The 17,400-nt window shown below is 39.3% G+C and overlaps 1 protein-coding gene across 2 annotated transcripts in view; it reads right to left on the bottom strand.

The window, feature by feature from the left end:
- LTN1 (listerin E3 ubiquitin protein ligase 1) overlaps nt 1-8,288 on the bottom strand; it is a 62,018-nt gene extending 53,730 nt beyond the window's left edge. Inside the window, exons 1-4 of one of the 2 annotated variants that reach the window (XM_007075036.3) lie at nt 8,129-8,288; nt 3,100-3,303; nt 2,500-2,598; nt 1,762-1,992 (exon numbers count right to left, since the gene is read on the bottom strand). In XM_007075036.3, coding sequence (XP_007075098.1) covers nt 1,762-1,992; nt 2,500-2,598; nt 3,100-3,303; nt 8,129-8,170 — 576 coding nt within the window. In that variant the 5' untranslated portion in view covers nt 8,171-8,288. The remainder of the gene's footprint in view (nt 1-1,761; nt 1,993-2,499; nt 2,599-3,099; nt 3,304-8,128) is intronic. The other variant, XM_042998597.1, reaches the window with a different exon arrangement.
- Between the last annotated feature and the right edge of the window lie 9,112 nt (nt 8,289-17,400).

The raw sequence follows: 17,400 nt of genomic DNA, 5'->3' as shown, positions 1-17,400 counted from the left end.
GAAAAATAATGCAGGAACTAATCCACATATTCAATGATCAGTTATCCATCCATAACAAAGCCAAGAAACAAAAAACCAACCAAACAAAAAACTATGAATAGCCGAATTGGTTGTCTCAAAATCCATTTTCTTAAACTCTTAGTGTCCAAACTCATGACACTTCACTCTCACAACACTTATCACTTGATATTTCAAATATACCAATGATTCTCGGGTTGAGAACTCCCTTTGAGAATATGATTAAAGCTATAAACCCTCTCCCTAGAAAAACAAACTTGGTAAACTTGAAAAATGAAAAATGGAAGAACCAAGAACTTAAATGGGGAACTAGAATGCACATGTGTGTGTGTGTGCAGGGGAAGAGTTAAGTGAAAAGATCAGATAGGTAAGCCGGGACCAGACCATGCAGAGCCCTATAGGCCAGGGTAAGAAATCTGGACATGTAAGCATAATGGGAAGCCACAGAGAGGCTGACTAACTGAAATGAGGGATGGTGTTTAAAAAAGACACAGGGTGCTACGGAAACACAGAAGTACTAAATAAAGGAATGATTGCCAGCATGAATTTTTTAAAATCCTCAATTTCCCCATCATTCATAGTATGTCTACTTTTATTTCTTTCTTTTTTTTTTTTTTTTTTTTTTAACGTTTATTTATTTTTGAGACAGAGAGAGACAGAGCATGAACGGGGGAGGGTCACAGAGAGAGGGAGACACAGAATCTGAAACAGGCTCCAGGCTCTGAGCTGTCAGCACAGAGCCCGACGCGGGGCTCGAACCCACGGACCGTGAGATCATGACCTGAGCCGAAGTCGGACGCTTAACCGACCGAGCCACCCAGGCGCCCCCGTCTACTTTTATTTCTTGAGAGAATACTAATGAACTCAGTTGTCTGGTTTTTCCGACCCATATATTAGGAATAGCAGATAAAGGGAGAAGAAATGAAGGACAGTATAAGATACAAACCGAAAGCCACAAAAGTTATGGCTGATATCAGTCTTGCAAAAGTGTTGCAAGAACCCTGGCCAAGTGTTGGAGAAACTTTCATATCTGTTAATGACAATATAAATGTATATGGCCTTTTGAAGGACAATTTATCAATATAAAAATATTTTTAAATGTTCTCATCCTTTGACCCAACATATATGGTTACTAGAAATTCTACTATCACTCCGACAGGGTATGAAAATATCTATTCAAAAATGTTCTCTGACGCAGTATTTGTTATAATAAAAAACAGGGAAAACCCAAATGTATAATATAAAAGGAGTTAAATAAACTGCTGTACATCCATACAAAGGAATTTCAGAAAACCAACAGAAAGAATGAAGTATATCTGTATACTTGTATTGATATGGAAATATGGGGAAAAATAAATTTAGATTTATTTTTTAGGGTATAGATTTATTTTTATTTACATTTATTTTTAGGATTTAAATTTAGATTTTTTTTTTTAGATGTACTCTTTTTTCAGATTATGTATCATAAAGTATATACCTAAATTTTTAGGTAGTATGACTAGGATTTATAAATTAAAGATGAAAAATTTAAATAACTTAGAAAGATCCAATCCAAAATGCTAATTATGTTAAAAATCAAAAATGGTCAATTTTGTTAAACACCATTTTTGAAAGGCAAACTTCCATTAAAAATACTTCACTTACTCGTTCCTTTATAATGCCAGGCGAAAGAGCTGTTGTTATAATATGCCTATATCCCTTAAATACTTGAGAAAAAAACACAGAATCACTCCAAGAACTTACACTTGTAATTTCATCCTTACAAAATGCTATGGCTTCAGGTTGCTTGCTTGGAGGGAAAGCTGCTTCAAAGGCATCTTTTGCTGCAGATGCAGCTGGCGTGTAAGTATCACACTGAGCCATTAACCAATAGCCCATTAAACTTTTTAAATAAGGAGCCAAGTGTTTCTTTACTTTAAGGATAAGCTTTTCAAAAGCCTGCTGCGTGGCTTCTCGAACCCGGCGATCGTGATCCTATTGAAAATATAATATGGTTTAAAATAGCTCTAACCCATAAAAACATATACAGACATTTCCAGATATGCTATGATGACCCATTAGTAAGAATTCACCTATGTGCAGAGCTAAACTAAAATTAATTATTATGTGAAAAAAATTGATTAATCTTTCCTTTTCCCCTTCTCGCAATGATAAAAACTATTCAAGATAGACTATTCAAGGTTAGGCCTTCAATATTAAGCAATTCACTCTCATTCTCTTCCAGCAAATATACAAAGAAGTTAAACTGTCAGAATTTACTATAACTAGAAAGTATCTAGGTAATCCTCTAGTAATCACATAAGTTTTGAAAACCCAGACTTCAAATACACTTTATACAACTTAACATGATCCAAATTGCATAATATTGACATAACATTTTATACTCCTCACCAAAAATGAATCATGTACATGTAATAGTTCTCATGACTTCAATCAAAAACTGTACAACGAAATAAACTAGTGTAAGTTTTTAATACTTACAAGTGAAATTTTGCAGAAAATTCTTGGCCAGTATGGAAGAACTCCTTTTACGACTTCTGTGTCTCTCTCTGTACACATGGTTCCAAATTCCTGCATGGCCTGAAAGTAAATTAGCAACATTACTAAGAATCAACTGCCATAATATTGGCTATTCATTAGATCTTTTCTGTGCTAGAAACTTAGTATGTAACAGGAGAATGCACTGCTTCTGTTTGTGCCATATGGGACTAATTTGAAGGGTTCCTTCACAGCATACTATGATAGAAGCTTCTCAATTTTTTTAAAAAATAAGATATACACAAACAAAAAACTCAATTTAATATTATAAGGTCAAATTTCCCATTCTCTAATGGGAAAAACTGCACAGCCAGAATTCCAAAATGGTTCAAATAAGTGCAGAACAACAAACAAATTTGTAATCCAGAAGATAAATGGTAAACTAAGCTTAAGTCTATGTGTCAGAAAAAAGGACAATTGTAAAAGAACTTATTAGTGATAAATGATTGCTCATTTTGCTTTACATAAAATATACCAATTGACATGTTGTTCTAACAAAAGAATTTTCTTGATCATTTTTATAAAAAACAACATAAAACTTACTTTTAACTTTGTTGTGACATCTTTCTTAGAAAGTTTCCGCAGCACCATTCGGAAATCAGAATCTACAAGACTGTCAATTTCTTCAGCTCCCTGAATAGCAGGAACATAGCCGAGGTCATTCTGTGACGTTCCAAAACCAATAAATCCAGGCACTGTTCCCTGTTCTTTGGCAAGGAGTTCTGCAGCTCGGCCACTGTTTGAAGGCTGATAAGAAAGTGGGGGGCGGGGGGAGATTCAGAGTCTAGGAAGAGTTCAAAATTTAATTTTGAGTTCTTATCCTTCACAATTCCCAGAGAGGAACAAGCTTTTATTTGAGAAGTTTTGTTTGCTAGTTTTTTTTTTTTAATAAAGCCTCTCTTTTTAAATGTTTTTTAAAATTTATTTATTTTGAGAGAGAGAGCATGAGTGTACACGTGTACACACACACACACACACACACACACGCACACACACACACACACACACACGACTAGGGGAGGGGCACAGAAAAAGACAGAATCCCAGGCAGGCTCTATGCTGACAGTGCAGAGCCCAATATGGGGCTTGATCTCGTGAATCAAGAGATCATGGCCTGAGCTGAAATCAAGAGGCGAAAGCTTAACTGACTGAGTGACCCAGGAGCCCCAAGAACTTTTTATTTCCTAGCCTAAGATTTCATCCACTGCAATGTTCCCATCACTAAGAATCTATTAATAATTATCCTAGGAACCATTTTCTGGTTTGCTAAACATCAGAAAAATGTTTATTAAACTGGATACAATCCATTAGTGGCTCATGATATTAACTTAATGGGTCAAGACAGCATTTCAAAAAAATAGAATAAAATGTTAAAACTCAGAATGCATCACATACAGTAAGAATAAATACTACTTTATAAAATTAATTTCCAAATTTGTATAAAGAGTATATACACACAAATGTGTACTATGTAATGATATAAAATTGATTCATAAATGAATTATATCTTTTCAACCATTCAACAAACATTTATTAAACAATCACCATGGGACCAATCTAATGATAGCTATTTCTAAGACTAGGAGTTCCTTGAGGGCAGACACACTCATTTCTACATACCCAAAGTTACTCTAACTTCTTTGAGCTATAATGGTCACAAATTATATTACTATGGACATAAAAATCAATACAATGGTCAGGATATATGATACATTCCTTTGAACCATAGCCTGTGGTTTGTTAAATCAATACACAATATAGTAGCTTCCTAGTACAAAAAGTTAATAGATTGCGATAAAGAAAACATTTAAACTGCTAAAGAAACTAACATATCCATTGTTAGCTAATAGAAAAATGCCTCAGTTCAATGTCTAGCATGACGTTACAACCCACGTATTCATCTGTTCCTGACCTCTCTAAAAGAATGGCTGAAAGGTGATTCAATTTGATCATACCTAGCAAAAGTGTGTTTGGGAAACTCATTTGTCAAGGAATAATCTCGGCTACTTTCTAAACTGAATGACCAGAAATGAAAATGATAACATGAATTACATTTTTTTTTCAAAATAGTAGCATTTAAGACTAATTTCAAAAAAAGTTCTCTATTTTGGAACTTTATTAAAATGAACTAACATTATTCAGTTCGCCTTTCTCAATATTGGTACATCAATAAAGAGCTACAAAGGAAGTTAGTGAATTATAATACAATGTTGAAAACTAAGTATGATGACACTGGGACATAAGAATTTTATCTATAATACCATTTGTAAAGTTTTATTCTAAAACAGAATAATGAACTAGTATAAAAAACTAGTTAATACTAAAAGCTAAAGGAGTCAAGGCTAAATTCTGAACTGACCTGAAATACCAGAGCTGCTAGAGGTAACTGGGTGAAGAAAGGTATGAGATTTCCAATTTCCAATGGTAAAGTAACAAATTATTTTTAAAATAGGCTAATTGTGTCTTTTTATTCAATGTTTACTTTGAGCTTAAAATAGTTACTGTTTCTTATTACTTCCTCTACTGTATATTAAATGCTTATACCCACAGTTCAAAAATTAAGAACCTTGATTTTATTCCTTATACTACATGCGCTTCATTTTTTTTTTTTTTATTTACAGAGAGAGAGAGAGAGAAAGCGCACATGAGCAGGGGAGGGGCAGAGAGGAAGAGAGAAAATTCCAAGTAGGCTCCACGCTGTCAGCAGAGAGCCAGACGCAGGGCTGGATCTCACAACCGTCTGTGAGATCGTGACCTGAGCCAGAACCAAGAGCTGGGCTGGACGCTTAACTGACTAAGCCACCCAGGCACGCCCCTACTTCACTCCTTTGTGCCTGTCTTCTAGAGGTATCTGAGGTGGCAATCCTGACTCTACAGTTTCAAGGCCAAACTCTGGAAGATTTACAAGATCTTTCAGCATCTGGCCTCCACGGCGTATCTCCCAACACTCTTTTCTTCCCTTGTCACAGGTCCTCCCCTCCTCTCCCAATTTTGCTGCCACCACTGATGTTCCAGTCCCAAAGTGAATTCACAGTTCTCTGAATAGGCTATGCCCTTCACAATCTGATATTTGTGCAATCTCTTCTCTTCGCCTGAAAACCTTTTCTTTCTTTCCATTGCCTGACAAACTCTTATTCATCTTTCAAAACACACTCTTGTTTTCAACCTTTGTCTCCCGCAGGTCAAGTACCATTCTTTTTCTGTTCCACTGTTTTCTTTCTACTCACACCTGTATCATAGTTCTTTAATATATTATAATCATTTGCTTCCTTATAGGTCTCTCATCAGACTTACAGTTCAAGAATAAGAAACATCTGTCTATCATCTTTGAACACATGGCATTCAGTACTCAAAGTCTTCTGTTGAATGAAAGACTGCCACTCTGAGGTTCAAACCTCAACTATGCAACTTCCTGGCTAATGAACGTAGGTAAATTAATTTCTCTAAGCCTCCGAACCATTATCTTTAAAATGAAGAAAAAAAAAATAGCAACTAAGCTGTTACTTGGGTTACTGTCAAAATTAAATATAGTTTTTAAACCACTAAAATTGATTGCAGCAAGAAATCAACAAAGGATGCTAAAACAATTAAGTGAAAGTTTGTGAGAGAACAGGTTATTCTCAGTCTCAAAATACCACTCCCAGTGTTATTTGCTAATAGCCAGTAGAAAAAGATACTCTTATAATGGACATCACATTAACCAAGTGATTAAATAACATCACTAATAAGACACGCAAGCATCATGTGCACCCAATCCACTGATGATGCTACATCACCTATGGAGCATTCCTATCAAAAATTGTTTAACCTGAATCTAATCAAAGGAACAATTAGACAATTCTAAATTAAGTAAAACAAGGGGCCTAGAGTTTTCCAGACTGTCCCTGTTATAGAAGAACTACCCTCAGAAAAGAAGCAGCAGCAGGAAAAAAAAAAAAAAAAACAAAAAACCAAACACGGGAAAACTACCTAGAACTAAACAATAACTGAATGGAATCACTCCATCCTTGATTGGACCTTCGGTGTTTTTTAAAATGCTATATCTGATAACAAGTTATAGAGAACATTATTGAGATGACTACAGAAATCTAAATAGTGTTCTATGTTATTAGATAATAGTATTTTACTGAAGTTAAATTTTCCGCATGTTGTAATTGCTCAAGGTTATGTAGAAGAATGGCATTTGTTTAGAATATACCTGCTGAAGTACTTAGGAGCTAAGTGTCATGATGTATGCAACTAGTTCTCATATGGTTCAGCAAAACACACATATTTAGAGAGAGAAAACAAGTGTCACCAAATATTAACAACTGGTGATTCTAGGTAAAGAACATACGGCTTGTCACTCTAATATTTTTGCAACTTTCCCTCATATTTGGAATACTTAAAAAATAAAACAAGAAAATTATTTAAATAAAAAAATTAAAATCCAATGAGAATGCAAGTGTTTAACGCAGTACCCGCACAAGGCAAGTCACTATTATTGTTGGTACTATCTGCCAAAAAGACTAAATGACAGATCTAAGACAATGTTGTACTGATATCACTAGAATTTGATCAGAAACAGGGAAAAAGCACTCCCATAAAATTGGACTGTGCCATAACAAACCTAGTACCATAAAAATACATTATGACATCCCTAATCATGTAGGTTTAATCCACTTGTGGGTATTCTTCAAACAGTATTTAGCTAGCGTCTACTCTATGCCAATCCTCGTCCTAGGCTCCTAGAATAACAACAGCTTTCATGAAAACACCTGACTTCATAATACTTACATCCCAGGGAAGCAAGACAGTAAATAAAGGGAGACAGTAAATTACACGGTATGTGAGAAGTCCTAAGTGCAAAGGACTAAGATAAAGCAGGAAAGGAGCACAGGGAGTGGGAGGAGGGCTACAATTTAAAACCAGGCGATCATGAGAGAGCTCAATGGGGTGTCTCCGGCAATATTTGCAGCCACCTAACAAAAGAGCGTTGGGGAGCCTGCCAGGCAAGGTCAAGGCTCGGTGACGAGGTCAGTGTGGCTGGATGGAGGGAGCGAGGAGGAGGACGTTGAAGATGGTGCCAGAGACAGGAAGGGGCCAAAGGCAGGCCACATACCATCGTAGGGGATTTGGCCTTTACCCCGAGGAATGTGGGGAGCCCCAGGTTTTTGAGCAAATGGGCGACATGAATCGAGATGCCCCGCACACCAGGCTCACTTTAAATGCTTCCTACCCAACTCCCTTGTTCCTAACGCCACTCCCCCCACCCGAACCCCTGCTACCCCGGCCAGGTAACCTTCCAGTTGAGACAGACACTGAACAATTTCTTAATGGAAACTGTTGGGGTCTGTGCTCAGGCGTAGACAGCTCTGGCATGGACCATCTTTTCTCTCGCAAATCCCCAATCTCCTCGAAGGCAACCCATCCCGCTCGTGGGGACGCACACACAACCGGGAGGTCACATTCGACACGCAAACACACGCCTCCCCACAACCGCGCTCCACAAGCCCTCCGGCCGCGCGCGTGGTGGAGCCAGCCGCTTCGAGAGAAGAACTCCTCCCGGTCGGCCGGGCCACTTCGCACTCACCCTCAGGTTCCCCTTGGTCCGCTGCTTGTTCTTCCCGCCCATGGTCGCGGTCTCAGCCACACTCCCAGCCTGCAGCTCCCAGGTTGACACCGCCGGGCCACAACTTCCGGCCCCCAGCGCCGGAAAAGGACCCACTGGAGCGACTTCCCCGGCCCTCCCCTTCCGCCACCCACCCCGCCCTCCCGCCTCCTCACTTCCGCTCCCGCCTTCCGCCGCGTCCTTGACCATCCGCCTTGGGAAACGTCACAACTAGAGCCACGCCTGGCCGAGTGACGTCATCCATGCCCAATAAGAGGCCAAGCCGAGCACCGGTGCTCCAAATCCTGCCTTTCGCGCTGTCCGGGGTTTAGGTTTGTCCCCTATTTAGTGGGTAGGAAACTGGTGTGAGTCACGAACGGGGCATTTTTCTCCTATGGTAGCAGAAGAATGACATGGTCGTGGCTGTGGAAAGATAGCAAAATGTTAAACCTTCTAAAATGCAGTCATTAGCATCACCTGGGCATTTATTAGAAATGCAAACTGTCAGATCCACCAAAGGACTACTGAATCAGATTTTGCATTTTTTAATGTTTATTTATTTTTGAGAGAGAGATACAGACAGAACACAAGTGGGGGGAGGGGAGACAGAGAGAGAGAGAGAGAGGGAGACACAGAATGGAAGCAGGCTCTAGGCTTGGAGCTAGTTCAGTCAGCACTGAGCCCCAAGCGAGGCTTGAACCCGCAAACCGTGAGATCATGAGCTGAACCGACTCAGCCACCCAGGCACCCCCAGATTTTGCATTTTTAACATGATTCCCAGGTCTTGTTAAATTTTGAGAAGTTAAAAAAAAACAAAACTTGAGAAGTTATGCTCCAGGTAATATTCTCTAAATCCCCCCCTTTCATAATCAAAAGTTAAGTGCAGTTTTTGGAAGTCTATAAAAATTTGAAATGTACAGATCTTGTACTAAGTGATTTTGCTTTTTCAATGTTGCTAGTTATTGTATCTCATGTCCACACATTCACCCCTTTATACAAACTATTTCTCCTTTATTCAACTGGCTTCCTGTTAGACTCCATCAACAGTGGGGACTAGAACGATACTGACATAAGAAGCGACTTGCTCCGTTCTGTTAGCATCAAACCAGCAGCACTGCTTTGCTCCAGCAGCATCAATTCATTTAGGGGCAGTTGGTTTCACTCTGCATCTTTTTCTTTTTTCCAAGAATCTATCACCCTTATTGTGCACCTCAGGAGTACCAGCAGTGGCAGCCAGGCAGGAACCTTCCTCTGAGATGTCTGATTCCTAGTTCCGTGGGACACTTCCTCTGAGCTCCAGACTTCTCTAAATAAAGCTTATTCTGTAGACTGGAATTCAGAATCAAATACTTCACAGGATTTTAGCACAAAAGTAAAAAAATTTAGAAACTGTCCCTAAAAAAAGCAAAATGAAACAAATACACCTGTATATCAACAAAGTTGATGGCTTTGTAACACAAAGAGGAATTATTTCAGTGGACTCTAGAGCACATTTATTTGACTATATATCTATATGGAATATACCTGACAAAAACACTTAAAAAATTATTAAACTATTTTCATTAATTATAATAGCATAATAGTGTCAGTACTATTATTGTGAAATCAAATCAAATAAGAAATTATTACAAAGATACACGGAATTCTGGAAAGTGATGAAAATATTCTGTATCTTGATTGAGGTAATGGTTACAACTATGTGCATTTGTCAAAACTCATAGAATTCTACTTGAAAAGGATGAGTTTTCATCTAAATTCCTATCTGATTTAAAAAAGCAAATATGTAATTATGTTAATGCCATTGGGAACTAAGAAAAAAAATACAAATATAAAATGAAAAGGTTTAAGATAGGGGTGCCTGGCTTGCTCAGTCAGTAGAGCATGCAACTCTTTTTACTTTTTCTTTTTCTTTTTCTTTTTCTTTTTCTTTTTCTTTTTCTTTTTCTTTTTTCTTAGAGAGACAGAGTGTGAGAGGAGGAGGAGAGGGGCAGAGGGAAAGAGAGAATCTTAAGCTGGCTCCAGGTCTAGCACTCAGCCTGACATGGGGCTCAATCCCACATGACCTGAGCCAAAATCAAGAGACAGGAAGCTCAACCAATTGAGCCACCCAGGTTCCCCAAGCATGCAACTCTTGATCTTGGAATTGTGAGCTCAAGCCCCGTGTTGGGTGTAAAGGTTACCTAAAAAATAAATTTAAAAAATGGAAAAACAAGGATTGAGATAAAATTTATACCATATACAAAAGACCCACTGCCAACATCATCCTCCATGGAGAAAAACTGAGAGCTTTTCTCCCTAAGGTAAGGAAAACAACAAGGATGTTCCACTCTCACCACTGTTATTCAACCTAGTGTTGGAAGTTCTAGCCTAAGCAATCAGACAGCACAAAGAAATAAAAGGCATCCAAATTGGAAAAGAGGAAGTCAAACTTTCACTCTTTGTAGATGACATGATACTCTATGTGGAAAACCCAAAGACGCCACCAAAAAACTTCTAGAACTGATCCATGAATTCAACAAAGTCACAGGATATAAAATCAATGTACAGAAATAGGTTGCATTTCTATACACCAATAACGAAGTAGCAGGAAGAGAAATGAAGGAATCGATCCCATTTACAATTGCATCAAAAGCCATAAAATACCTAGGAATAAAACTAACCAAAGAGATGAAGAATTTATACATTGAAAGCTATAGAAGGCTTATGAAAGAAATTGAAGAAGTCATGAAAAAATGGGAAAACATTCCATGCTCATGGATTGGAAGAACAAATATTGCTAAAATGTCAATACTACCCAAAGCAATCTACATATTCAAAGCAATCCCAACAAAATAACATCACATTCTTCACAGAGCAGGAACAAACACTCCTAACATTTATATGGAGCCAGAAAAGACCACAAATAGCCAAAGCAATCCCGAAAAAGAAAACCGAAGCTGGAGGCCTCACAATTCCAGACTTCAAGCTCTATTACAGAGCTGTAATCATCAAGACAGTATGGTACTGGCACAAGAACAGACACATAGGTTAATGGTACAGAACAGAGAACCCAGAAATGGACTCATAAACATATGGCCAACTAATCTTTGACAAAGCAGGAAAGAATATCCAATGGAATAAAGACAGTCTCTTCAGCAAGTGGTGCTGGGAAAACTGGACAGTGACATGCAGAAGAATGAACCTGGACCACTTTCTTACCCCATACACAAAAATAAACTCAAAATGGATGAAAGGCCTAAACGTAAGACAGGAAGCCATCAAAATCTTAGAGGAGAAAATAGGCAACAATGTCTTTGACCTCAGTCACAGCAACTTCTTACCAGGTATTTCCCTCCAGAGGCAAGGGAAATAAAAGCAAAAATGAACCATTGAGACATCATCAAAATAAAACTTCTGCACAGCGAAGGAAACAATCAGCAAAGCTAAAAGACAAATGACAGAATGGGAGAAGGTATTTGCAAATGACATATCAGATAAAGTTAGTACCCAAAATCTATAAAGAACTTATCAAACTCAACACCCAAAAAAACAAATAATCTGGTGAAGAAATGGGCTGAGGACACGAATAGACACTTTCCCAAAGAAGACATCCAGATGGCTAACAGACACATAAAAAGATGCTCAACATCACTCATCATCAGGGAAATACAAATCAAAACCACAATGAGGTACCACCTCACACTGGTCAGATTGGCTAAAATTAACAACTCAGGCAACAATAGATGTTGGCCAGGATGTGGAGAAAGGGGAACCCTTTTGCACTGTTAATGGGAATATAAACTGGTGTAGCCCTCTGGAAAACAGTATGCAGGTTCCTCAAAAACTTAAAAATAGAGGGGTGCCTTTGTGTCTCAGTAGGTTAAGCATCCGACTTTGGTTTAGGTCATGATCTCACGGTTCATGAGTTTGAACCCCCAGTTGGACTCTGAGATGACAGCTGAGAGCCTGGAGCCTGTTTCGGATTCTGTGTTTCCCTCTCTCTCTGGCCCCCAACCCCCGGTCATGCTCTCTCTCTCTCAAAAGTAAACATTAAAAAACATTTTAAATACATCTTTATAGAGACACACATCGGAACGTACAGATAAAAAGATATGATGTCTGGGATTTGCTTCAACAAGTCCAGTGGAGTAAGGGGTAGGAGCAGAAATTTGAGTGTATCTATAAAATACTCTCTAGGTTACTGATACCATACTTTCAGACTTTTTCTCGTAATCTTCCTTTCCTTGGTTTCCTTTGATGACTCATTTGCCTCTACGGAGCTTTCAAATATTGAATATTGGAGTCCCTCAGGATTCCATTCAGGCCATTTGCTCTCTTCATCCATAGTCTCTGCTTAAGAAATTTCATCCATATTCACAACTTTTCTCCCAAATTTATATCCAGTCCAGACCTACAGACGCAATTTCTATTGGAAGGCTTAGGCACCTGGGTGGCTCAGTCGGTTGAGCAACCAACTTCGGTTCAGGTCATGGGTGCTCTCTCTCAAAAATAAACAGTAGAAAACATTTTAAGGGGTGCCTGGGTGGCTCTTGATTTTAGCTCAGATCATAATCTCATGGTTCATGGGTTCAAGCCTCAAACTGGGCTCCGTGCTCACAAGGTGGAGCCTGCTTTGGATCCTCTGTCTCCCTCTTTCTGCCCCTCCCGCCCCAAAAGTAAATGTTTAAAAATTTTTTTAAAGAATTAAAATAAAAAAGGGCTTAATTTGAAGTCTTTTGGACACTCAAATTCAAGCTCCCCAAAGTGGAATAATTTTACCCCCAAACTTGGGTGTCTTGTATTGTTTATCTTGGTAACATGCACCACAGTAAATCCACTTTCACAAACTACACTTTTGGAATAAACCTTCCTTTTCCTCTCTCCCTTTCCCTCTGTTCAATAACCCCTCAGAATCCTAACAACTTAACCTCCTAAGTACCTCCCAAATGTTTCTGCATTTCAAACTCCATCACCATCTCTACTGTCTAAGCCAAAAATCATTCCTTGGCAATAGTCTCCTAACTGGTTTATAAATGTGCATTTTCCCTCTTCAATCTAGGATGCATGCTGCAGCTAGAAGGATTTTTTTTTTAAATAAAAATGGCCTATAAGATCATGCATTACATGGCCCCAGCCCACCCCTCCAACTTGTCACGCCACTCTGTTCATTACTTGTCAATCACAAGCCCCACTAGCCTACTTCATCTCTTAGGCATGTCACAGACTTTCCATCTTCAGGGTCTTCACTAAGGCTATTCTTTTGGGGTGAAAGTTTCTTTTCCACTCCCTCTGTCCAAAATCCCACACTCTTCCCAAGTTCAACCGGGTCAGGTTCTGTTGTATGCATTCTCATGGATCGCTCTACTTATCAAACGGAAAGAAATAGTAGTCTCAATAGTTGTCAAATGCCTTACTCTCAAACCAGAATACAAACTTGATGAGGACTGGGTCCACTTTTATCCATTCCAGAGTGGGTAAATAGTTATCGAATAAATAATAAGTATTAACATAAACTTAGGGGAAACACACAGCACTCAATTACTTGATTGCTGATTCTGTAGTTCCAACTACCACAAAAATATATTAAAAACAAATAAGTAGTATAAATATTGGAAAATACGCCATTGGAGTATTGTTGGCAAATTATGTCTGTCTATTTGAAAAACACAAGAATATTTATAAAAGAAGTACTCAAAAACACTTTACAAATGCAGTCAGATCTCAAATAAATATCCAGTATTAGTACAGGTATTGATTTGACTAATAATAATGGGGAATATAATGGAAAAAAACAAGAATAAAATAATAAAATGTGTATTTCCTATGTGGGGGGAAAAACATGAAAATTTACTGAGGAGCATAAAATATAAATGGAAAGATATCTGTTTCTGGCCTGAAAAATGAAATAATGGGAAAAGACAAGTTCTGGGTTCATGCTGACTTTCTAGCCCAGCTCTTCTACTTACTAACGGTGCAAATTTGTACATCTTACTTAACCTCACTGATCCTCAGTTTTATCACCTGTGAAGTGAGATAATACTACATCCACATACTATATCTATCAAAAGGATTGCTGTAAAGAGACAGTCCTTGGAAAGGCACAAAGCCAGATAAGCATTTTTTAAAAAATAGGTTTATTTATATATTTTGAGAGAGAGAGAGACAGAGACAGAGACAGAGAGAGAGAGAATCCCAAGCCTGACCGGAGACTCAATCTCATGACTGTGAGACAAATGCCCTATGATTCTCCCATAAAACAAACAAACCGAACAAAAACCAGGTACCACCTACTACCCTAGAGTGGCCTGTCTCTTCCTTCCCTTGCTGCGCCCCCCCCAGTGGGAGTTTACATCTGGAAAGTTCCCAAGGTTTTGAAGCAACAGAAAGCCTTCTCAGTTGATACCCCAAAGAAAGAAAACCATAAAGAAAACTACTGATGGATTTAAATACATTAAATTAAAAAGTGTTTTTTTTTCCTATGTCAGAAAAGACAAGTAGACAAATGAGGAAATCTGCAACATTAACTGGGGGCTAATATGCTTACTGTTAAACAAATTCTTACAAATAAGTATTTTAAGGCTGCCCAGTTAAGTAAAAATAAGTAACACATAAACAGGCATTTACTGCAAAAGATATATAATTGACCCACCCTAAGAGTTAAATGAAAATAACATAAAATGCAGATTTTTCATCTATAAAATTGATAAAATAATAATAATCAGTGTTGACAAAAATCTAGAGAAAAGGAAAATTCAGAACAATTGCAATTTTCATTTGTTAATCTTTCACAAGTACAATTTAACAAGACAAATCCAAGGCTTAAGAGTGAATTTCCACTTTTGGAAATCTAAGGTGAAGAGAAAATAGATGCCCATACCTTTGTTGATTGGAAAAAAAAAATAAAACAAAAACCAAAAAAGGTTAAGACCTCATAACAGTGAATTGCTGAATTGCAGTACACTCAGCAATACAATTCTCTTTGACAATGTTGTTGAAAAATCTATGTCATTGAGACATCTAAAATCTATTTTTTAATTATTATTTTTTTAAGTTTCATTTATTTTTGAGAGAGAGAGAGAGAGAGAGAGAGCGCGAGCGAGTATAAGCTGGGGAGGCACAGAGAGAGAGAGAGGGCGCGAACGAGTATGAGCTGGGGAGGGTCAGAGAGAGAGGGAGACACAGAATCTGAAGGAGGTTCCAGGCTCCAAGCTGCCAGCACAGAGCCAGACGCTGGACTCGAACCCACGAACCAGGAGATCATGACCTGATCTGAAGCCGGATGCTTAACCACTGAGTCACCCAGATGCCCCAAAATCTATTGTTTAATGAAAGAAGGCAATACAAAACAGTATGTGCAGTATAATTTAACTGCTTAAAAAAGAAAGTAACACATGGGCGCCTGGGTGGCTCAGTCAGTTAAGAGTCCTACTTGATTTCAGTTGGGGGTCATTATCTCAGCATTGGTGCCGTTGGGCCCTGCATCAGGTTCAATGCTAACAGTGCAGAGCCAGCTTGAGATTCTTTCTCTCTCCCTCCCTGCCCCTGCCCTGCTCACGCTCTCTCTCTCAAAAACTAAATAAACTTAAAAAAAAAAAAAAAAAAGAATATACTACATATACACATAAGTAAAAAATATATATATAATAGAAAATGTTGTCTTCTTGGGGGCAGACTTAGGGTGGGTTTTATTTATTTTGAGAGAGAGAGAGAGAGAGAGAGAGAGAGAGAGAGAGAGAGAGAGATGGAATGCAGGCATGTGCCAGTGGGGGAGAGGGGCAGAGTGTGAGGGTGAGAGACAATCCCAAGCAGGCTCCACTCTCAGTTCAGTGCCCAAGGAAGGGCTTGATCCCACGACCCTGGGATCACGACCTGAGCAGAAATAATGGTTTGAGGTTCAACTGACTGAGCCGCTCAAGCGCCCCTTAGGGTGAGTTTTATATCCAGTTATGTCTACATTTCCTATAATGATCATCTTTTCTAATAAAAATGTATTACATACGCATTTATATATGGGGGTGGGGAGCAAGACAGAAGAGATTTACAAAATCCAAACCGCCAAATGTGGGGGGTAGGGTGAGGGGCTGGAGGTGGGTTAAACCTCCATTTAGGTAATTCCCTGGTTAAAATCTGGAGACATGGTGGACCTCGACTGCACACCGCCCGGATCCCAGAGAGCATCGTTCCACCAATTCTCCCGGCTGCGGCAACCTGGAGACACCCAGAAGAAGAATGCAGACCGATACCTCTTTTCCCAAAGATAGTAACTGTTAAAAACAAAACAAAACAACAACAACAATAACAACAGCACCCCATCTGGCAGCACGGCCGCCCCCGTCTGGCTGCGAGATCCCCAGCAGAAGGGTGAGCCCGCAGTTTAGGACTACAGCCCTGGGTCCAAAGCCTCCGCCCACAGCCGCAAGGCAGCGCTGGTAGCTGAGGTTCCGCGACCGGCCCCACGGGCTCCCACACTCACTAAGGTCCCCGACACCGGGCTAGCAGTTTCCAGGCAAGTGGGTAAAAGGGTGGGGCGCCTGCGCGAAGCGTCGTTAGGTCCGTCCCAGCCGCGCTCCAGGTGAGCCGCGCGCTCCAGGTGCAGGGTCAGTGGAAGGCCACGGTGTCGGTCAAAGCCCCGGAGCATTTGAAGGCCTCTGGGGATCTGGGTGTCGGCAGGTAGCCAGTCGCTCGCCTTCCGTGCTCCTCGAAGGGTTCCGACTTTGATGTTTGATATTTGGTGGGGATGGCAAAAGACGTGCCTCCCTCCCTCCCCCATCCCGCCGGGAGCAGGTTGCCAAATTGTGCTTACGCGCGCGGAAGGCTTATTGTGTCCCTTTGCAGAATTTTTATGGGCTCAGCTGGTTCTAAATAGTTGTAATCGCTGTTGTAGGGGGTGGGTGCCTAGGAAGCAACACGCATCAGTCCTGAAATGCCATAAACTCTTAGCTGCCTTGCAGTCTTTATGGAGTTTCACGAATGACATTATTTTTGGGTTTCTCTCATAGCCTACTCTACAGCTTTCATAAAAAAAGGTCTGGAAGTTTTTATATTAGTGCTAAAAGTGGTCATCAGTTCTGCACAGCAGCAGATGCAGTTTTGTGTTAAAATGCAGTTTATCAAATTAATGTGCAGATGACAACAGTGACTTTGACTTTGTTAGTGCAAATTCAACTAGGATTGATGGGATTAATTTTATGATCCACAATTTTTTTAAAAAATTACTTAAGAATTGTTTGTACAGGAATTACTTTTACAAATAAAAGTGGACATGTGGACAATGT

This window comes from Panthera tigris, chromosome C2, assembly GCF_018350195.1.
Source record: "Panthera tigris isolate Pti1 chromosome C2, P.tigris_Pti1_mat1.1, whole genome shotgun sequence".
Classification (NCBI taxonomy): Eukaryota; Metazoa; Chordata; class Mammalia; order Carnivora; family Felidae; genus Panthera; species Panthera tigris.
The sequence above is the reverse complement of the archived record's forward strand: the minus strand, read 5'-3'. Positions and strand labels throughout refer to the sequence as shown.